The following is a 22,851-nucleotide window of genomic DNA, read 5'->3' as shown; positions in this document are numbered from 1 at the left end:
ACGGACACAAGAAGCCTGGCTACCAGCGAAGACTGAGCTAAAAGAACATGCTGAGTACCTCAGCCTTCTGCACTTAACCTCCATTTCTTAACGTAAAGGAAGCTCCTCCGCCCCGCCCCGCCCCGCCTTTCTCTCAGACCCGCACCTCCCCCCAGCTCCCGCTCAGGCCCGGCCCGCCGTCGCTATGGCGCGTGCTGGGGGCGCCATAGAGCCACGGAAGTGCTGCGGGACTGGAGCGGCACCCGGAAGTGCTGCGGGGTGAGAGAGCGGCACGCGGAAGCAACCGCTGGGTCGTCGCTCGGTGCGGGGAGACTGCGCGGTAATGGCGGCGGGCGCGTGGGGCGGCGGGCGGCTGGGCGCGGGGCGGGCGGGCTGCGGCCTCTGAGGCTGCCGCCATGTACGCTGCCGCCGCCGTCGCCGCCTCGCCGCCCAGGCGGGACTTCATCTCCGTCACCCTCAGCTCGGACGAGGCGCCGGGCGTCGGCGGCTACAACAACAGCAAGGCCTGGAGGCGGCGCTCCTGCTGGCGGGTGAGGGCGGCGGGCCGCGGGCTGTGCGGGACGGGGCTGCCGTGCAGGGGTGAAGGGAGCGGCGTCCATCGCAGTTGGGATGTCACGGTGGGGAGCTGGAGGCGGCGGAGCAGGAGAAGCGTTCTGTGGGGTGCGTGGGGCGGAGCTGCGGGGCGGCATCGTCTGCATTGGGGCGTCCACGGCCTCTGGCCCTTATGGAGGGAGGGCTGTAGGAAGCGCTGTGAGGTGCGGGAGGTCCGTAGGAAGCTGCGGGATGTGGCTTTAATGCCGAAGCTCCCTGTTTGCCAAAGGCAGTAACTGGAAGCAGATTCCTGCTCTGATGCATTTTGCTTCTGTTCTTAGAAAAAGCAACAGAATGGTAGCTTAAGTTAATATTTAACTCCGACCTCTTTGTCTATGGATTGGAGTTCTTGGATCTGACTTCTCTGTTAGGTTGATGTGGGATTTGATGTCTGGCTTTCAGTGATTTGGTCTAAGTACTTCATTTTTTGTCCTGTTTTGGTTTTGTTCATTATCCTGTTGGCTCACCTTATTTTGTATGGGTTGGTGGCTTTTCTTCTGGTGACAAACCAATATGTATGACAGTTCTACAGATGTGTTTTTGAGATGCAGTGCGCCATACTTTTCCTGGGCAGCAGCTGATATGAAGCTTATTTAAAGCCTTTCTTCTTTGCTGCAGTAATATTTTTAGCTTTTCTGCCACGTTTTCTGTTTTCATTTTGCACATCAGTTCTTTAGTAGCGCTGGGCAGGAAGGGATGAGATTTGTGGCGTGTTTCCAAGTTGACATCTGGGCAGATGCTCAGCTCAGCTCAGGCAGGGCTGTGCTGGAAGGCAGCTTGCTGCAGATGCTGCTGCCTGGCAGTCTCAGCATGTGGCATTCGCCAGGGCTCTTGCAGCAAACAGCTCTCCTGTTTCACCACACTTGCTGTGTTGTAGGGCAACATGTTGTATTTCTGTTTTCTCTGTCATTGGAGGAAATAAGCAGTGAACTTCTCTGTTGGAAAAAGAGGGTAAAATTAAACTTAGTTTTGTGGTCCTTGCTCTGAATGGACAGACAGGAGTTTAGTTTTGGTGGAGTGGGTTCTTAACGTCGTGCTAAATTTTCTTCCTCTTATTTTTTCTCTGGAAGAAATGGAAGCAGCTGTCTCGACTGCAGCGGAGCATAATTCTCTTCCTGTTTGCCTTCTTGACGGTCTGTGGAGTCATTTCATACACAAGTGTGGGGGAACCGTGGAAAAGTACGTGTTCTGTATGGCTGTAAATTACTTGAACGTAGTGTTACACTGAAGAGATTTTGGTAGTGCTTCTGAACAGTGTTTATTGTGGTGACAGTGGCTGATTTTGTCCATTGCAGTACAGTTATGACGTGTTTCAATGGGTTTGCTGAATCAGAAGTATTTTTCACGCCTCTGTGTTGGCTTGACTGAAGAACATTTTGTTTTAGTTGATAAAGGTTTGGAGGCTGTGAATGTTCTTTCCATAACGTTTGTGTGTAGATATCAGTAACTCCAACCTGAGCAGCAGGATAAGATGGTTTTGATTGTCTATAAGATTTGAAGTTCCAAGGTTTTCTACAGTACAAAGGCACGTTTACCTTTGATTTAATCTTCTTGCCCGTATTGTGAAGCAAGGTTAATGGCAATTACAAGGCACGTGCCTTTCAGCAGCCTCCTTTGACTTCAGGAATTTGTTAATACCAAGTGCTACTTTGTATCTAAGAACTGTAGCATGTTTCATCCCTGTTTCATGAAAAAAAACTGTTTGGAGGAGCTCTCATGTGGAATGCAGGCTGTTAGAAATCCCTAGCGGAGCAGAAGTTGCTGATTGCCTTTGCTGAGCATTTTCATGTGTGTAGGTTTAACAAACAAACCATCGGATGAGCACGGAACAGAACCAGATGTTCCTGGATTAAAGCTGGCGAATCCAGCTGTGCTCCCAGCGCCCCAGAAAGCAGATGCCAACGCCGCAGACTACCCAGAGCTTTCACCTCAGGTATGAAGAGAAGAAATGGGATTTATAGACTGCCGAGGAGTTTGTGGGAGGTGCAGGTAGCGATACCTTCCAGTGGTGGTTGTGGAAAGAAATGTTACAGCTTTCGGTGAAGACCTGCTGTGGGCTCAGTGCTGTCGTCTCAGGAACGGCTCTTGGCACGGTCTTTGTGTCCTGGCTTTAACTTTTTGACCCGAGTGTTCATTTTACTTCTTCACCGTCAGTGACACACGTCAGAGCGATAGGACTGTGTGCCACATTGGCTTCTTACTGGAGGCTTCACCTACGTGCTGTAATGAATTTGTTTGCACCTGGAATGCTCTGGATGTCAGTGTCACAGCTGTGAGGTGCCTGAGCGGCGTAGTGGCTGGCTGTGACACGCAGGGTGCAGTTGGTGTCACACTGAATTAGCACAGCTTCTGTGGTAGCTGGAAAAATAGCAAACAGAACGGGTGTTCAGTGGGTTGTGAAGGGTTACATTTGTGTGCAGTGTGATGAGAAAGAAACAATTGGCTGTTTGGATTAGCAGAGCAGAGGACTGCTGGGTGCTGCACATATGCTTGTGTGGCTCGTCGTCTATTTTCCTCATGAACTGTTAAATGAAGAAAGAAATCAGAGCTAGCATCACCACCAACACAAACATGCTGCAGCATCAAGGCAGATTTTGCATGCTGGTATTATATCAGGATGGATGCTTTTGGCTTATGGTTTGAATTTTACCGTTTGTGTGAAGTACTGAGCACATTTTTTTCTTCTTTTCTTTTTCTCAGAAGAAACCAAAATTACCCCATGGTCGGCGTAATCCTTCCCATTTTCAGATCAAGCCCCCATGGGGGGATGTGAGGCTGCAAACCCGCCATGACACCAGCAAGGCAGTAGAAGAGCCAGTCCAGGCTGATAAACAGGAGAAAACAGAGAAGTCTGTTATCAGGTAGGAGGGTTTCCAGCAAGTCACAACTTTCTTTTTTCATTTTCATTTTCTTTTTTTTTTTCTTTTTCTTTTTTAAGATTGTTATTATTTTATTTTTTTTATTCCCCCACTCCCCATTGGTATCCATCAGCTGTTGGAGTGAAAACTGTGTTTTGTTGTCTGTCTGAAGTTGATTTTTTTCTGTGTACTTGTTCTTCAGTTCGGTGTGACAGCTTTTGCTATTGGTAGTTTCATTTATTGAATTAGGGGGAACGTGCAGGCCTTCTTTTTTTATTCTTTGCACTGTAGAACTGCAGAGCATTGGAGCCCTACTAGATGGTCTGCATTTCTAATGCCTTCTGACACTGTTAATTCCCTGCAGAATTTTCAGCACGTGTGCATTTCTTCCATTTGTTTTGCACTTGATGGAACAGCATAAATACGATAACACAACCTCTCTGTTTCTGCAGACACATGGGGAGCTGTGCTGGTCAGAGTGTTGGTTAGGGATATCATGCCAGACAACGAAGTTAAGGCCAGGTGGACCTGGCAAAAGCTGTGGACGTGCGTGCAGCTGTTCACACAGAACTGTGTTGTACTGATAAAGGGTTATTCCCTAAGATACCACTGAAATCTTTTGGTTTGGGAATAATTGAAAAGATTTAAGTTGGACATAGAAAAGGCTGTCAGTAGTTGAGCAGATGTGCTTGATTAAAATTTGGGAACAGTAAGTTAGAGTACAGCTCCCAGCAGGGCCCATCCACAGCCTTGGGCACCTCCAGGGATGGGCATCCACAGCTCTGGGCAGCAGTGCTGGGGCCTCCCTGCCCATTGAGGAGAGGATTTCCTCATAACATCTCACCTAAATCTCCCTTGCTTTAATCTAATCATTCCATCTTGTCCTATCAGTGTTTGCCCGTGTCGTACAGTGAAATCAAAGTTAACGTATGTATGTACAAACCACAGTGGTTGAGGTGGTTTGATCTTGATGTGGACCTGGCTTGACTGGAAGTGTGTTCTGAAAGACTTTTCCTTCTGGAGATTCTTAATGGAAACCTCTTCCAGTTGACGTAGGCTTCTGTGTGTGCAAACGTGTGTAAGCCCTTGGTGTGGAAGTGACTGCTGTAAGTGGCCAGTCCCTTGTTTTATTCGTGAGCTTTATTCCTGGCTCTCATTTCTATGGCACTGATTGTCAGTGGCTGCTATGGTCATTTCAGAATTGGGTTGGTAACAAAATACTTTAATGCAGCAATCTCAAATGTCTTGCTGCTTTAAAGAAAAGTTCTTAAGTTTATTAAATTCTGTTGTTAAGATCTTAATGAAATTCCAGCAGCCTGTGTAAGACACTTCTCTTAATCCAGCACAATTTCTCTGGTGTAAATGACTTTTTCTTTTAGTGGAAAAGTTGTAGAGTGGACAACATGGTTGTTTTGACCCTTGATACAAAATCCAAAGTGTACTGAAAAATAATGAGTAAGTCTCATTCATTTGCATGACTTAATGTGAGCGAGTGAAGCACTGATGTCAGCCTCTTGCATCTGCAGCTGGAGAGGAGCAGTGATAGAACCTGACCAAAGCAGCGAACCTCCATCTAGTAGAGTAAAGGAACCAGAAAAACCTTCATCTGTGGAAGGTGAAAGCCAGAAAGAACCAGGTAAGTGGAGCACCCTTATTCCTGTTCACTTCTGCTGTTGAAATTATCCAGCTCCTCCTCTCACATCATTTTTGTTGTCATTTTTGTTTGTTTCTGTTTTTCCTTTATGGAAATAGAATTCTGCCAAAAGGACACAGGAATGAAAACTGTGGGAAAGATGATTTACCTGCGACGTTTACCAAACTTTTCAGTGTCCTCATTCCACCATGACACCTTTCCTGCTCATTAGTTTTCAGAATTTTGATTGAGTTTTGAGTCTCAGTGTTGATTTTGATTGAGTGTTGAGTCTCAGTTTTCAATGCTGAATAAGAATTATTCTGCTGCACATGTAAAACTTAGCTCACGGGTTTGGTGCTGTGGCAGGAAACAGATTGCTGTGGCTACAGTGGACAGACTGTGTGTGAGCAGCCTGCAGAGCTGTGTATGTGCAATTGCTTGCAGTTCACTGCTACCTCTGCCTTGCAAACAGCCCGTCTGCTTCTGGACATCCTGTCTTTTAGGTGCATAGCATGTTCTCCTGCATACATTATCAGGACAGTAACTACAGGGGGGCTTATTTACTTATATCCAAAGGTAGGTGCTTTTGCCCCCAAACTGTGCACTTCTGCTGTGCAGCTGTTTCCTCTGAAAGTCTGAAGCAAGGCTCTGGTAAGGGAGAGAGGCTTCTGCTTTGGGACCTCTGTGTTTCCTTGCCTTGAGATGATCCTGATGCACTGGGAGCACAGTGGAGATGTCTCTGCTTTCATTCCTGAACTTCTGAATTTTGGGTGCTTCTCTCTCCCATCAATTTCATCTCAACGCATACAAGAGAAAGCAGAACAATGTACCAAAATACTTGAACTACATGTTTTCCTGCTTTGTTTGGACACACACTATATTCTGATTTTCTTTCCTAGCTTTTTTGCTTTTCTTAAACAGTTGCAGTAGTATTGAAAACAAATTTTAGTGCCAAACCTTTCCTGTGGGAGGAGCCAGGAAAGATGATCCAAAGAGAGAGAGCTCAAAGGGGACACCCTCCTTTCTTCAGCAGTGTTTCCTTTTGTTCTGCAAATTCAGGGAAAGTGATTTCCTCCCTCAGTGAGGTTGAACTATTTTTAAGGCTCGCCAGGAAGCTGCAGAAGTTGTTTGTGTAGTTACTGTCCTCGTGAAGTCAAGAACCCGTTGTGCTGCTTTCTGAGTTCGTGTAAGGAAGTTCCTGTATGATAAATGTGGCGCAGCACAAAGTGATGTATTTGGTGTGGGCTGATGTGATCGTAATGGGGTTGGTTACACTGCTGGATGTTTCCCCCTCTAGAATCCTGTTTGTAACTTTTGGAAATTTCAGCTGGTGAGCTTGAGAATTTAGTTGTTCAGTATGGACTGTAAGTTCAATTTTGTGGTGAACTGCAAGATAAGACTCCAGCTGAACTGTGGAAAAAGATGTGGATTTGCCCAAAATAGGAGATATCAATTTTCTTTTTCCTGATTTTAAATGGAAAGCTCTAGAAAAGTGATTTTTTTTTTCTTTTCTTTTTTTTTGGAACTGACTTTAAAAAGTAGCAGAAATTAATGAATTAGGGAAAGTGAAGAAAAAGTGTGTGTGATAAATGACATGAGGACTCCACTGGTTGCCACACGTGTGCAGCAGCTGAATTACAGTTGATTTGAAGTCTTAATTTTGGTGTTTCCTGATTTTTCCCGTTTTTGAGGTTTAGCAATTCTCATCTCATGTTATGTTTTAACATGCATTTGGAGAAATGATGTCCCTGTGTATTCTCTGTGCCTACTTCCCTTGCTGACCACAGATACCAAGTAGTTATCCCACGTACAAAAGGTTGTGCTGAAAAGAATAAGCTGAGCATGTTTTCACAGTCACAGAATTGCAGGGGTTGGAAGGGACCTCCAGAGATCATGGAGTCCAACCCCCTGCCAAAGCAGTTCCTACACCAGGTCGCACAGGTTGGCGTCCAGGCAGGTCTTGAACATCTCCAGAGAAGGAGACTCCACCACCTCCATGGGCAGCCTGGTCCAGTGAACTTTTCTGACCCTACAGTTCACAGAGATTTATTTTATTTGGGTGTGATTTGGTGAAATGGTGTTTGACGTTGCTGCAGAACTCCTGAGCAAGATGTTCTCCTTTGCAGTGCCCATAAACGAACGCCAGAAGGCTGTGATAGAAGCATTCCGCCACGCGTGGAAGGGGTACAAAGATTTTGCCTGGGGCCATGATGAGCTGAAGCCCTTGTCCAAGTCTTACAGCGAGTGGTTTGGCCTTGGGCTCACCTTAATTGATGCCTTGGACACTATGTGGATTTTAGGCCTGAAAGAAGGTAATCTCTTGCTTCTCTGTTCTCACCCCTGAAACTCTTTGTTTTCTATTCAAGCCGTGTGTGGTTAGAGATCTTTGAGGGGGACGTTTATTACACGTGGCGATAGGAGTAGTTTTTCTGTCAATTTTATATATATAAAGTTCTAAACACACACAAACAATGTGCATTTATATATATATGTAACCCTACGGCCCTGTATGAACAGCCACCATTGCTCTTGGGTTAGTTTGTTTAAGCTAGAAAAGAGTATTCAACTATTGTGTATAATATGTGTGCTAGAAACTGAGGAATGGGTGGATAGGCCACTTTGTTTCTATACTGATTTATGTTGATGCTGTTGCACAGCCATCAGCCTTAGGTTGATGAGATCTCCTGAGATCTCCTAGCTTGTGTGTGATCATAGCTAGTATCAGTATTTTGTGTCAGGACTGAAGAAGTTTATGTAAGGATGGAGGTGGAGTAATCAGTACCCCCTTTCTGAACTGCTCTACTGTCTGCGTGTTTTTTTTCAGATATTCTGTAAGTATGGCTGCTTTAATAAGTGTTAGAAACAGATTTTAAATGACTAAGCCAAAAAAATCTGTAATTCTCTTGGAGAAAACATGCTTGATCAATATTTAAGTGTGGATGGGTTGTTATCTTGTTTTTTGTTTTGTTTTTAAGATGGTATTTGAAAATGTATGGAGCTGTAGCTATTGAATGATGGTAGATAGCCCTCTTTGTAAGCTTAGGTAAATCACAGCCATCTCAGTGTCATGGTGGGAAGAGCAGAGCTGCAAGTGAGGGCTCAACAGTGAAATTATACGTGCTTCTGTCTTTTCTTCCTTGGGAGTTTGTGCAAAAATACTGTATGAAACAGGAAGTCTGCATCATATCTGCTGCTGTGTCTTGAGCAGATTGTCTTGAAGTTTCATCAAGTTGTCAGCATGCTGCTTTTTCATGAAAAATTAATTGGGAATTGCATAGAGCTTTTAAATTATTAGCAATTTAAATGTGTTGAGAATGGGTTCTCATTGCAGATTGCTCTGTTTTACAGCAGTTCTTTTGCTGATTGCCTCAGAAAGCTCTCGAGGTTTCTTTTGAATAACAAATGCTATCTAAATGAATGTTCTGTGTGAGGTAGCTGATTCTTCTTACAGACTGATGGACGCTAATGCCTTTGTGACAGAGGACGCTGTGTTTCTGATTATTCTGCTGGGTAATAATGGACAGCACAGACTTTTGTGTGATGCTTCTCAAGTAGACTGAGAAGAACATCTACTGCAAATCCCAAACACGTCAGTGGTGAACACATAAAAATGCTGCATAAACAATCCTGGCTGCTCTGGTTGAAATCCTTTGCTGAATTTGGGTCAGCCCAGGCCTTATTCTAGAACACAGCACGTGGCTGTTTCACGTTTTTTTTTCCTTTCTCCTACTTCCCAAGGACACATAGGCATCCTTTTGCTTAATGGTCTGTGGAACACCTTCCATTTCTGGGGAACAGGTTGTTCTGTGACTCACGAGCCAGAGTTTGTGAGGCACACGATTTAAGATAGCTCAGCCTTTGGGTTAGAGATGTAAGCCAGCTCACACGGACCGCAGAGTCAAACCCGTGCAAAAGCAATCATCAGGTGGTACGGCCAAAAAGCTGACGGTCAAATACAAAACATCCCTTTTTTTTTAAATACCTTTCTGAATTAATAGTGTACTAAACTACCACTTTTGTTTCTGTGGAAAACACTGCAGACAATCTGAAATTCTGTGTGTGGGTTTTCTGAGTTAAATGCTGAGCTGGGAGGCAGGGCTGCCCAGGGTACTGTGAGGCCAGAGGCAGTAATGGCTGTTAATTGGAAATGTTATGGCTATCTTGATGGATGACAACATTGGTTTACAAAAATTCAATTTAACATTTTTTGAGGACTGTTGGTGGAAGTGTAACAAATTGTCTGACAAGCTGGACTTGAAAGGTCTCAATTTCAGGACTGTGTTGAGCTGGACAGGCTGAAGTAGTGGGCCCATGTGAAGCCATTGAGGGTCAGTAAGGCCAAGTGCAGGGTGCTGCATTGGGTCGGGGCAGTCCTGGGTATTGATACAGACTGGGGGAAGATTCCTTGAGTGCAGCCCTGCGGAGAAGGACTTGGGGTCCTGGTGGGTGAGAAGCTGGACGTGAGGCAGCAGTGAGCGCCTGCAGCCCGGAAGGCCAGCTGTGTTGTGGGCTGCATGAAAAAGGGGCGGCCAGCAGGAGAGGGAGGTGATCGTCGTCCTCTGCTCGGCTCCTGTGAGGCCCCATCTGCAGCGCTGCGTCCAGGCCTGGGGCTCCAGCACAGGAAGGACGTGGAGCTCTGGGAGCGGGTCCAGAGGAGGCACTGAGATGAGCAGAGGGCTGGAGCAGCTCTGTGTGAGGAAAGGCTGAGGGAACTGGGCCTGTTGAGCTTGGGGAAGAGAAGGCTGTGGGAGACCTCATGGTGGCCTTCCAGTACTTGGAGGGAGCGTAGAAACAGGAGGGGGAACGACTGTTTGTGAGGGTGGATGGTGATGGGACAAGGGGAATGGTTTGAAAGTGAGACAGGGGAGGTTTAGGTTGGATATTAGGAGGAAGTTTTTGAGCCAGAGGGTAGTGAGGCACTGGCACAGGTTGCCCAAGGAGCTCTGTGGATGCCCCATCCCTGCAGGCATTCAAGGCCAGGCTGGATATGGCTCTGGGCAGCCTGGGCTGCTGGTTGGTGACCTGCACACAGCAGGGGTTGGAACTGGATGAGCACTGTGCTCCTTTGCAACCCAGGCCATTCTAGGATTGATAAACTGTTCCTCAGTTTTCCCAATTTTTTTTCCCCTTAAATAATTATGATTTTTTATTTTTTTGGCTGATATTTCTCTGTGTATGTCTGTGGTGCGTGCTGAATAAGAGCTGAGCTTTTTGGGCCTGTATGGGAACTCCTGAATCACGGCCTTAACCACTGATTGATCACCTGAGTCAGCCTTGGGAGCACAGGTGAAGGCAATTTACCCCCGAGTGAAGGAAGATAGTGTTGGAATCACCATCCTTGGAGGTGTTGAAGAACTGTGGTGATGTGGCAGTGAGGGACGTGGTTAGAGAGTATTGGTGGGGATGGTTTTATAGTTGGATTGGATGATCTTAGTGTTCTTTTTCCAACCTTAGCAGTTCTGCAATTCGAAGGTGATGGTAATCAAACTTGGCCCAGCTCCTGCTCTTTTAGTTTTCCAACTAAATAATGATCCCTGTAGACAAATATATAACTGTCAAGTATCATATGCTACTGTCTCTAGTACAGTTGCTGGAACATGCTAGAGGTTCATAACTGTGCTATATTTTATACTTTGCAGAGTTTGAAGAAGCAAGAAAATGGGTAGCAAACGATTTAGCCTTTGATAAAAATGTGGATGTGAACCTGTTTGAGAGCACTATTCGTATCCTGGGAGGCTTGCTGAGCACCTACCATCTCTCTGGGGATAGCCTCTTCCTGGAAAAAGCTGTGAGTGATCAGTCCTGGGAAGTAAATTGGTCAGTATATCATAGTGGAAGAGGTTGGGGAAGGGTTCATCAGGAAGTTAAATGTTGCTGTTTTGCAGCTGTTCCATAATCAGAATGGTGGGGGAGGAATTTACCATTAATTTTTTAAACCTGTATTTGTTTGCTCTCTGGATCAACTTAGAGCTCTACTGTGTTGTATCAGGTGCTATTTTAGATAGGCCTTTCAGATTCTTCTGTTGATGAAGAGCTGACCATTGTAAGGAATTTTATGAAACAGAAGCTTAAATGGCTTTTCAGTGTCTTGAAAAGAGTATTTGGTAGATTTTGTCATCTTTTCACTGCATCTTGACAGCATCAGCCACCTCCTTAAATAAGACAGAGTCGATGATTTCAACATTAAGTCATGTTATATAGGGACTGTGGGCTTGGTTGAGGCATGCAGTGCAGGAAGGAGGTAGAAACTAGCTATTCTTCCAAATTAATCCGGGACCGCTTTTAATTCTTGTCTTTCTCTCACAATCTAGAGCTGGGCTGCTATTGCACTCATCTGATTGTTGAAAGCAAACCTGGCAGTTTGCACGTGTTGACGTTTGCTTTTCTTTTTTCTCCCGTGTCCTTCAGAAGGACATTGGGGACAGGCTGATGCCCGCCTTCAGGACTCCTTCCAGAATCCCGTACTCCGACGTCAACATTGGCCGTGGCACTGCTCACCCACCCCGATGGACGTCGGACAGCACTGTGGCAGAGGTGACCAGCATTCAGCTGGAGTTCAGAGAGCTGTCTCGCCTCACTGGGGATGAAAAGTACCAGGTATGGAAAAACTGGTTGGCGTTACCCCTTCTCTTCTTCTTTTCTTACTCTGTGGTTCTCTACGGCACCGCCAGCACCTGTAGTCTCCCTGATGTTAAATGAGTTGTGGAACTGTATGTGAAGAAAGGAGAATTCCAGTCATTCCAGTTATCTTCTGAAGTACCAGAAGGTAATGGTGGAGACGGTTGTTGTTCTTCCTTGGGAGCAGCTTTTTATTTAGAAAAAAGCCAGGACAGCCATCTCCTCACACCCGTCCCTTCACTCTTAGGATGGTATTTCTGCTTGACAGTACATCGTCAGCTCGGCAAGAAAATTCAGCGTGGGCTGTAATGCTGTGCATAACTTCCTGCTTTTAGAATTCTGCGTGTGGCTTCTTCATGCCATTATGTAAATTCTAAGGGAAAAAAATACTCTTATTACCCTTCACATAATTAAAATAGCTGTAAATTAGATTGTGTGTCATGGTGTAAGAAGAGTTTATTTAAAACAAAAATAATTTCATAGAAAAGAATAATTTTCATGGTTATTTTTTTGGTAATGTTATTCTGTTGTTTTTAAGGGGTATCTGGAGCTCATGCTTTGAGTAGTGCTGTTATTTCTTCAGGGGTAGCATGGGTCATGCACTTGTTTTAGTCAGATCGTAGCCTCACACTGAAGTACTGATTTTTGAGTGGGCTTTCTGCACTCAGGAATACACTTGAGCTTTGTATTTGAGAAGGAAAGAGTTTTAATTATTTCAGAGTACTTAGGCATACTGGGAACACAGGCTTTGATAGTCAGAAAGCTTGAAATGCTGTGTTTATTAAATCCCATGAGCTGAACTTGCGTGCAGAAGGATAACTAAAGATTTGTTACTGGCCAGAAGCTACTGGCCACAGTTTTTTGTGTCATTTATATGTGTGCAATTTATGTTTATGCTGTTCTTTCTTCTAGAAAGCTGTCGATGAGGTGATGAAGCATGTTCACACCCTTTCAGGGAAAAATGATGGACTGGTGCCTATGTTCATAAACACCAACAGTGGGCAGTTCACTCACTTAGGTGTTTATACTCTGGGAGCCAGAGCTGACAGCTACTACGAGTATTTGCTCAAGCAGTGGATTCAGGGTGGGAGAACAGAAAATGAGTAAGTTCTTTCTGCTTCTCACGCTGGTGTGAAAATGATACAAGTTGTAAACATTTCTGTTGTAGTTTTATGCTGGAAGAAATACAATGTGTATATGTAACAGCCAGCTTAAAGTAGCTCACTTGCAGAAATGGGTGTAGGATGACCTGTGGTAAGTTGAGATTAAAACAGCTGGAGAATTGGGCTTGCTCTCAAAATGTCTCCTCACAAATCTTTTCATCATCACATCAGATGTGACAAATGTTACGGACAGGAGAAGCGATTCAAGTCTTTGCACTAAAGATGGACTATAAACAGGCTGCCTTTGGAAATGAGGCTCCCTTTGGGAACTATACTGCCTCTCACCAGCTGTCCGAGTGTTCTCTGGGTTTGCTGGGGAAGGACACTCCTATGGATGGTTGTGGTGGGAGGTGAGTTTGTGAGGTGGAACTTCTTAGGAGGTTGAACATTTGTTTAAGCATTACTTGAGGTCTCTTGACTTCCTCCTGTCTGCACTCGAATAAGTGGAAAGGAATGTTTTTATGGAGTAGAAAAGTTAGATGTTTGAAGGCTTCATCCAAAACTAAGGGGGAAAAAATCAAGCAGTATTTATAAGCAAATTGTGTTGGAAGTGTCTCATGTCAATGGATTCACTTCATCCAGAGAGGCAGTGTGCCCCAGTGAGGCCCTGTTGAGGGCCTGATCTGCCTCTGTGTAGTTTGCATTATGACTTTTTACAAGCCATGCCTTACTGTAAACAGAACCATTGTCTTCAGGCTGTGATGGTGTTCTGCCAGCCTCAGAAGGGAATTACAAAATGACTTTCTCATTAAAAATATTTAGAACAATGGAAAGTCCAGTTAAATACTGTGAAGAAGTGATTCATAATGAGTGGTCAAACACTGGAAAAGATTGCTCAAAGTCGTTGCTTAGGAGATGCTCAGAAATTAACTGGATAACCGTCCAAGCAACTTGGTAAAACCCAATTGCTTCAGAGCAGGAGGCTGCACTACAGATGTCCAGGACATCATTACCAGCTGGGGCTTTCTGTGGTTACAGTACTCCTCAGGATTCCTGAAATGATGTCTAGTTGTTGTTTGGAAACAGAGCTGGAGTTATGTTTGCTTTATTTCTTCGGAGTTATGTGAAAAACAAACCCAACATAGCTAATAAACGTACATCATCAGCTGTGATGAAATGGATCCTGTGTGTATGTGAGCCAACTGGGAATGGTTTTAATTTACAGACTGCTGGAGGACTACATGAGAGCCATAGAAGGCGTGAAAAAGCATCTTCTTCAGAGGTCACAACCCAAGAAGCTTACCTTTGTAGGAGAGCTTGCTCATGGCCATTTCAGTGCCAAGATGGTAAGAGAACACCTGCACATAACAACAAGAAAACGAGCAAAACCACCACCACAAAGAAAAAACCAACATATGCAAGTGTGAGGCTGGGATGCTCTCATGTGTGGCTTTTCAGACAAAATCTGACCTGTAGCAATCACTTTGTGAGCAAAAATGTTTCCTCTGGCTGTTTGAGCCACTACTGGAAGATGATTAGCAACAGCATGGACAGTTTACACGTAGCTGAGATGTGAGGAGCACTGCAGAGAGACTGGGGGAATTGCTGCAGCTCCACCAGGCTCATCAGCCTGTTTTCAAAGGCTGCAGGCTCTGTGGATGTGTATGGATGTAGTAACAGCAACTAGTTTGAGGATAATGGTTAGCCGGGGACCTTCTCTTTCACCAGCAACTGCATTTACATTCATGTGAAAGTTAACATGTTGGTGTTGGATTTGAATTCTGCCCCAACGCACCTCCTTTGCCATAGAATCCCAGTGTCAGAAACTGCTGTGATGTCTGTTCTGTGTAATACTTCTCCATAATTCAGAGATACAAAAATTTAAAGGTACACCTGGCTTTGCAGATTAACCTTGAAAACAAGCAGTTGACCTCATCTTGCTCTGTTAGTAGTAAAAAATGAAAAAATGAGAATTTTGGAGGGTTCTGTCTATTTGTGATACTTCTTTTTCTGCATGTGTGTTCAGTGTTTGAAGCAGCCATTTGCTGATGGGAAAACTTGCTAAGCTGAACTCCCTGCTCTTACTCTGCAAAGTCACACTCCTTAAAATCTGGTTGTAAAATCTTTCAGTGAAGGATCTTATGCAAATACACGTAGCCTTTTTTTTTTTGTGGTGCATCACTGATGTATGTGTGGCCTTGTGTGCACTTCTTCAGTACCTGCAGTGAGCTTTAAGGAACTCTTTGGGCTGTTTGTTTTCTTTATAGCGTCCAGCTCTGTTTTGCAGCATGATGTCACGCTCCTGTGCTTATGCTGAACCTCAACCAATGCCCATGGAATTGGACAGAGTGTTCAGCAGTTCGTACCAGTGCTGCCTGAGCACCAGGACACGTGTCCTCTGTTCAAGTGGGAAACCAGGGCTTTCATTCCACATGTTAAGAATCATTTGGAATTCCGTACGTGACAATAACCCTGTAACAATTCCTACATTCATAATATCAGCAGTGGGTTCCCCCTGGAAAGAGGATGGTCAGTCCTGTAGTGCACATTGAAAGTTGTTGGAGCTGACTTCTGGAGCTGTTTTCCTATGTGTTCAGCTGACTTGGGCAGCTGAGAAGGCTTTGTTGCTTCCAGACGTGGCCCATCTCTTGTGGAGCTAGCGTTCCTTCCATCCTTTGAAGGCACTGTTGCTGTAGCGTGGAAAAGCTGAGGAAGGAATGTCCCTGGAGTTCTTTCACTCCCATTTTGTGCTGGGGGAGCAAGCAGGAGGAGTGTGTGCATGCTCACCCCCAGATGCCTCTATTGTGTGACACACAGGAGCCAGATGTGCCTTGTTTGCAGTGCCTGCATGCAGCTAGCAGTGCAGTGCAGAGGTGGGCAGGGCTGGGAGTGGGAGCCAGCTGCTTCCTGTGCTACAAGCTTGGTGCTTGTAGCAGGTGAGCATGAAATAACACAGCCCAAATGACAGAAGGGGGTAAGTCTTCAGGCAGAAATATGTTTGAGAACTTGTCTGTGTTTTCCACTTGTATCAGCGCATGGAGTGAAGGCGGTTGTGTCTCTGTGAGCGTTGTCTGTGTTGCAGTAACACTGAGGTGATTATTTCAGGCCAGGGACTCAGCTCTCCCCATTCCTCAGAGCCCTTTCTCGTGGCTGACTCTTCTCACTCTGTGGTCCCACCTCAGTTTTTGTTCTAAAATATTGACATGTATGTCAATACCTGTCTTTACGTGTTCTTTATTGAGAACCCTTCAGGTGATCCCTGCCTCTCCCCTCCCCCCTACCTGCCACCTTTCTTTGAGATAGTTGTGGACTTGTACTTTTTCCAGATTTGGGCTGGTGCTGTCATAATGCTTCCTGTTCTGTATTGCACTGCAGCAGGTTGTTAAAATTTACCCTCAAGATCTTGGTACCTGAAGTGTCAGGGGGAAAAACGTCACAGTCTGTGTTCCAGTAGTGTCAAATGAATCCTACTTCACTTGATTTGTGTGACCTCTCTTCCTAGTAAGAGTTGTCTTGTCTTACAGGATCACTTAGTTTGTTTTCTGCCTGGGACTTTGGCTCTGGGAGCTCACAATGGATTGACTGCTGATCACATGAAGCTGGCTGAAGCTCTGATAGAAACGTGTTACCAGATGTATGCACAAGTAGAGACGGGCCTGAGCCCAGAGATCGTGCACTTCAATCTCCATGCACAAAAGGGCCACAAAGATGTAGAAATCAAGGTGAGCAGCCAACTGGCATCAGCTGTAGTTTGATGACCCTTCTTATCTTGATTCTGCTGCTGAATATCCCAGCCACACCTTGGTGATGTACTTTGTAAAGTGGCTTGATCTGTTGCTGCATTGCTTTGCAGGTGTACCCTAGCCCTTGTTTTTAATTACCCCTGCAGAGGATTTAGCTTCTGAATTGTGCACAGAAAACTCTTTTTGGGTTGGATGGGAGTTGCTGTTTCTCCCCCTGTGTGTGCTTTTGGAGGAACTACTGGTCTGAATTCTTGGCTTTCTTATTTTTCTCTTGCAGCCTGCAGACAGGCACAACTTACTGCGACCAGAAACTGTGGAAAGCCTTTTTTATATGTACAGATTCACCGGAGATAAGAAATACCAGGACTGGGGCTGGGAGATCTTGCAGAACTTCAATAAATACACACGGGTAAGGTCAGCTCGTAATGCTCTCATTCTTACAGAACTGAACTCTCTTGCTCTCTAACAAGAGCTGCTGAAAGCTCGCTTTGTCTCGCAAAGCCATCAAAGATCTGCAGGGAATCTCTTAAGAGCAAAACGAAAGTCAGGTAACGCAGAGTCTTACAGTTGAGGGTGCACAAAATAGTTGCAAGTTATTTCAGTGACTGTACTTCTACACTAATTGAAAAGTAAAAGCAGCTCTGTGCAGACTACCAAAACTTTTCTGTGTCTTCTTGGAAGCTGTTAGAATCTGTGCTGTGATCTTTAACATTCAGAAGCTGAGAAAGATCTTGCTGGATTGAAACAGCACTTTGGTTGCCAGATACAAACTGCCAAGGGAAGTTCACTAATGCCATAATAGAGGGCTTTTGTGTACTCATGCTGATGAGAGTGCTAAGAAGAGTCCATTTTGACATGCTGAGAAAGCATAGTGCCAATGGGGATTAAATGTCTTCTTGAGAAGAGGCCACAGATGAGTGTGGTGCTCTGGCCAGCTGTAAGTGCCCGTTATCTCCTGTACCTTTGTCCACAGATGTTAGTGCTGCAGGCTTTGCTCTATCTCTACAAATTGAGCATAAGTGGGCGTTTTGCTTCGTTTTGTTCTGTGTTCTGCATTCAGTGGTTTGCCCAGAATTCAGTGAACTGCACAGAATTTTTGTAACAGATTTTTACGTGCAAACGAAAAGCAAGAACGAATTCTGCTCACTAGCACTTGTTTTTCTGCAAGAGCACCTGCGTGCTAAGAGGTTACAACAATATTTCAGGTAAAAGAAATATACAAAGTGCTCTTTTTTCTCTTCTGCAGGTTCCTACGGGTGGCTATACTTCTATTAACAACGTTCAGAACCCCAGTAACCCAGAGCCACGAGATAAGATGGAGAGCTTCTTTCTTGGGGAAACGCTCAAATACATGTTTCTGCTGTTCTCAGATGACATAGACTTAATTAATCTTGACAAATACGTATTTAACACAGAAGCTCATCCACTCCCCATCTGGGTGCCAGCATAGACTGGATCACAGCAGGGCTTCCAGTGGTGGTGTTTTACCTTCAAGTCACTTTACTTTTCAGGGTGTGTGGAGAGATGCTGTACGACACTTTTCCGGCTTAAACAAACCTTTGAGAAAGCATCTCTCATTTGGAGATGTCACGTCAGTCTTAAACCTAATCCCTGTGCTTTGGACCTGGAATGAAAAAGCTGTGCAATATGAAGCTGCTTTTCCTGGTATTGGTGGTGAGGCTCAGAGAATATTCATAGCGTGGACCATGGCACAGGGCTCCGGTGGATCAGAACCCCTGCTGTCAGTCTTATTAAATGCTAATTAAATGCCAGGGATGCAGAAAGTTGTCTTAAAGCACAGGAGTGTCTGGAAAGAAGGAATAAGCCTACAGGTTTCTGGTTTATTCCCAACATATGAAACACCTGGTTATGGCACCACTTCTTTTGTAGTGCCCGTGGTGTTTCAGATGGTAAGTGGAATAAACAGTGGATGTTGTCCCAGGTGGAATTAAAGCTGTCAGTGGTGGTGCTGATGGTCAGATCTCATTCCAAACAACCAAGCTATGCTGCATCGTGTTAGGAGGAGGAAGGGGCAGCAAAGTGTCTGTAGCACAGTGTCTTAGTTTTATAGAGCACTTTGAACAGTCTGTTCAAGCGGTGGCTGAAATGAATGGTGGGAGAGAATTTGCTGCTGGTTTGGCTCAAAACGATATATAATTTTGTAGACATATTGCAGTTTTTTAACTTATCTGCAGCAATGCAGGAGACAATGTGAAAAAAGTGAATACACGTGCATTTTATGTATTAATTGCATCAGTTAGACTCAGGTATTCTGACTGAAAGCTGCTTTGTGAGGTTGGGCACTGGGAAAGCTTGTGAGCGCATTAGGTGTAATTCCACGTCAGCCTCCTCCCATCCCCTCCTGTTCACATCTTGCATTGTGTTTGTTGACCAAGTGGGCTTAGAACTGTATAGCAAGCTTCATGTTACTCATCAGTTTGTGGACTGTGGAGAAGCTGTCAGGTTTGGGGTTGTTGTTTTTGATAGGAGTACTTTGGGTAGAAGTATTTCCACGAGGAGCTCTACGAGCAGACAGCCTCCACGTGTTGTGACAACTTCACAACAGTTACAGCAGTTACTGAAATCTGTTCTGTTTGAAAAGAAAGCAGAGCTAGGCTTGCTTCTTAAAGAATCCTATGGGAGCCTTCGGACCTTCTGTTTTTACATGTGCAAGATAGGTTTTAAACCATGAATTAGGAATTGAGTGTTCTTCTGTTCCAGCATTCTGCAGCTTTCTATCTTTGGATTTTGTAACTGTATGCACAGTCTTACTTTCACCAATCTCAGAAATGTGCTTGTTTGTATGTTTTTAAAGAGATCCTTCTTGCTGAAACCTTTTTTCCTCTCTGATGAATGAATGGGAGCAGTGGGAAGTACGCAGTGTGTGGGGCTGGGGGTGAGACCCAGCCCCTTATAATCGAGGGTTTCAAAACAGAACGAATCCAATCTGACGCCACTGGTTGATCTCCAGCGCTTTGGGTGTCTGTGTGTTTTACAGCCTTTGTAACCTTTGATCTGTAAAGTAAAATGCTGCTTTGTTCTGTGCTGTCAAGTTCTGTTCACTGGATTCAGAACTTGTCCGTTGGCCCACTCGTAAATCCTTTGAAGAACATTTATCATTCCAGGTACTAACGAGGGCTTCTGGCAGAGGTGAAATGGTGCACATCACACAAACTCACCTTTTTTTCTGTCAGCAAAGGGGCCTGAGATTTCCTAGAGGACAAACCTGTGTGGATGGTTCGTGTTCCTCCTGCTCCAAGGACAGCAGTAACTTTGGAAGGTGGTGCTTGGCCTTGTGCTGCTGCTGCAGCTCGCGGTGATCCCTGAGCTGCACATTTGGCAGTGAAGGACACAAATTCCACAAGTGGCATTTCACCTACGGTGTTTCACAAACCCCACAGAGGAAATAAAGATAATTCTTACAATGTGGAATGCATTGAAGAGCTTGCCAGAAGTAAGTTGGTGGAATCCTGTACTAATCTTAGTGTAGTTAACTCTACAGCTGATTTTCTTTTGTCTCGTGTGAGGGTAATGCTAAACCATTGTAGAATGGGAGGAAGGAAGAAGAGTGAAGATGCACTTTCCCAAACACGCTTCTTGCCTCACAGCTGAGCTTGCTGGTCCAGCTCATTTCTGCTCAACCTAATTCTTCCTGGGAAACTGAGTTGTCTTTGCAAAGTGTCTCTACTGAACACATCCCTTAAACATGAAGATGCTTAGCTCTGTTTAGTTTAGAAAGCAAATGCTCGACTTCTCTATCACGTATGAAATGATACAAAGCTAAATAATCTGATAAGAGCTCATCTGCTTCTTCTGTTCTTCTGCAGAGGTCCTTCAAATGGCTTGGTTTTGCTTCCTCAGCGTAATGTGTTGTCAGCCTATGAACTTTGCCCTTCTTTCTCCTATTCACGTCTCCCCGCTGCCCTCCCTGAAGCCCAACAGGAACTTTGCACACCTTTAAATTCTTACCTTTCCCCCATGGTGTGGGGTTGTACTCTTGTGCTTATTTGAACCAAAGCCTTAACTTTGGGGTCTGTAATCCACTGTGGGGTTTTGTCACTGTGGTGTGGTTGTGATCAGGTTGAACGTCAGGGAAAAGTTATTCAAGCCAAGATTTCCTCCTTTTGCTCAAAGAGCCACCTTGGTTTCTCTCCAAGAGCTTGAGTGCCTTTTCTGATTAAAATAAAGCAAAAACGTCCAGCCCTTCCCAGCTGTACCGTTCATTGAGAAATGGATGGGGTAAGAGCCATCAGGGCTGGCAGCATCCTGCTTGCAGTCTAACCTGTTTGCTCAAAGAAAATTCAGTATCTGGATGCCGGCACATTTAGTATCTCGTCTGTTCAACCTTCTTGAGCGTGGAACTTTCCATACCAGGCATGGAAGCCAGCAGCTTGGCAAAGCCCATGGCATTGGCTTACAGGGAGCTTTTGTGTTTCACACCGCCTTCTGACTGTGAGGTTCTCAGCATTGCGTGCCAAGCTCAAACACTGCAGTGTTTGCACCTCCAACTTTGAGCAATCAGCTTTCTTTCCTATTTCATTCTGTGATGTTGCAGAGATAAAGGATAAAGGATTTCTTTGCCATATTTGAACAGTTTGTGGCAGTTCTGCTCTTGAAGACTTATAAAATTATTTATATAACACTTCATGCATATCCCTCACACTGGACTCCTTTGGGGCAAGTACTGACTGCAGCAGGAAACTGAGGGATTCCTGTAGTCCACTGCAAGACTTAAAGAACTTGTATCCCTCTGGAAGGTGAGAAGACACCTTTGGAACCTGTTGATGGGAAGGCTCAAGGCAAGCACTGTCCAAATGGTAAATTGCAGACTCCTAGCCCAAAGACTGATACTGAAGTTGGCTGCTGTGATGCATTGCTGGCTTGGTTTAGAGTGTCTGCTTGCTGGGAGCTGCGCTAAGGCAGGGACAAAGGCAGTCGAGGCAAGATGTCATCCTGTCTGCACTGACACCTGCTGCTATCTGCCTTTTTTATGTGGTGCTAATCCTGAACCATTGCTAGGGTAGAGCACATCTCTGCAGAAGTTGGGGTTTGTGTGCACAGAGGGAGAATGCCAGACTCCATCTCTGCGTGGCTGGAGGTGGCAGAGCTGATTGAGCCATAATTTCAGCAAGACAACCTGAAGCCTGACTTGGGTGTGAGCCAAAGGCATGCTGACAGATCTAGCAGAGGTAGCAGACTTTCCTACAGCACAAGGGGAAAAAAATTCTTACTGAGGTTGTAGTTCCATTAACAGTCGTGAAGCCCCATGCTTGGGGCTGGAGTTTGCCTAATGAGGTGTTCTGTAGGTTGCTCTCCATTGGTAAATAATTTGGTGGTCCTGTTCTTCCTCTCCGTACCCCTCCAAGAGAAGCTTTGTCCTTTCGAGCTTAAGAACAGGGAAGAGGTAAGTTGGTCATATGCAAAAAAGCAACAGCAACGAAGACGAAGCACAGACCTTTTATCAGCACCTCAGTGTTGTGAAATAAGAGACCAACAGTCCAACTCTGGGAACCAGTGCACTGTGACAGCAGGGGGGACCTGGCAGCGCGAGGACTTGTGTGTAAGTTGGAGCAGTGCTGTGACTGTAAGCAGTGCAAGCCTGTGGTGAGCAGAGGCTTCTCCACTGCCTGAAAGGCACTGCACACTGATTAAATGAGGCATCCAACTGTTGACCAAAACACGTATTCTTACAGTTCTGCTGCTATTTACTGGCACAGAGCACATTGAGTAGGTGAGAATCTACCTGCTAAAGGGCACAGATAGTTTGCTCCGCTTTAAAAAATCAGAACAATCCTTTTTTGTTGTCTTTGGTTATACTTACCAAGCAATGAAATTGTCACACACTTAAATAAACTTGTTATTTATTTTAAAGAGCTGAAGCTGTCTCAAGTATAACTGTGCTTCTACTCACTAACGTGTGGCTCCTGAGGGACAGTGGGACAGAACAGGATTTCTGCAAATCAATTTCTCACCAAGCAGATCTTGTGTTTTGTCGTCTTATTTTCTTGTGTCTCTTAAGAAACAACAGCAAAAGAGAACACCAAAATCCACAGCACTGAATGGGGCTGAGCGGGTGAGGACTGGAGCAGACCAACCTGCAGCACAGAGCCCAGCACAGGGTGCAGAGATGGTGGGGGCCTGGAGCACCTCCTGATGGGGAAAGGCTGAGAGCCCCGGGGCTGTTCAGCTGCAGGAGGGAAGGGGAGAGGGGATCTGATCAGTGACTGTAAGTATTCAATGGGCAGGAGTCAAGTGGATGGGGCCAGGCTCTGCTCAGTGACAGGACAAGGGGAGATGGGCACAAA

At 45.2% G+C, this 22,851-nt stretch overlaps 1 protein-coding gene across 1 annotated transcript; it reads left to right on the top strand.

The window, feature by feature from the left end:
* Window positions 1-381: 381 nt before the first annotated feature.
* MAN1B1 (mannosidase alpha class 1B member 1) lies at window positions 382-22,417 on the top strand. Its single transcript, XM_042879326.1, has 13 exons — window positions 382-530; window positions 1,662-1,770; window positions 2,388-2,524; window positions 3,292-3,452; window positions 4,976-5,085; window positions 7,209-7,394; window positions 10,722-10,870; window positions 11,491-11,679; window positions 12,613-12,803; window positions 14,029-14,149; window positions 16,328-16,525; window positions 16,824-16,955; window positions 17,793-22,417. Exons 1-13 carry the CDS (start codon window positions 396-398, stop codon window positions 17,994-17,996), a joined length of 2,022 nt encoding a protein of 673 aa, XP_042735260.1. The 5' UTR covers window positions 382-395; the 3' UTR covers window positions 17,997-22,417.
* Window positions 22,418-22,851: the final 434 nt, after the last annotated feature.

Source organism: Lagopus leucura, unplaced genomic scaffold, assembly GCF_019238085.1.
Source record: "Lagopus leucura isolate 7727_CA_CO unplaced genomic scaffold, USGS_WTPT01 Super-Scaffold_100022, whole genome shotgun sequence".
In the NCBI taxonomy this organism is placed as follows: Eukaryota; Metazoa; Chordata; class Aves; order Galliformes; family Phasianidae; genus Lagopus; species Lagopus leucura.
This window is presented reverse-complemented; position numbering and strand designations above follow the sequence as displayed.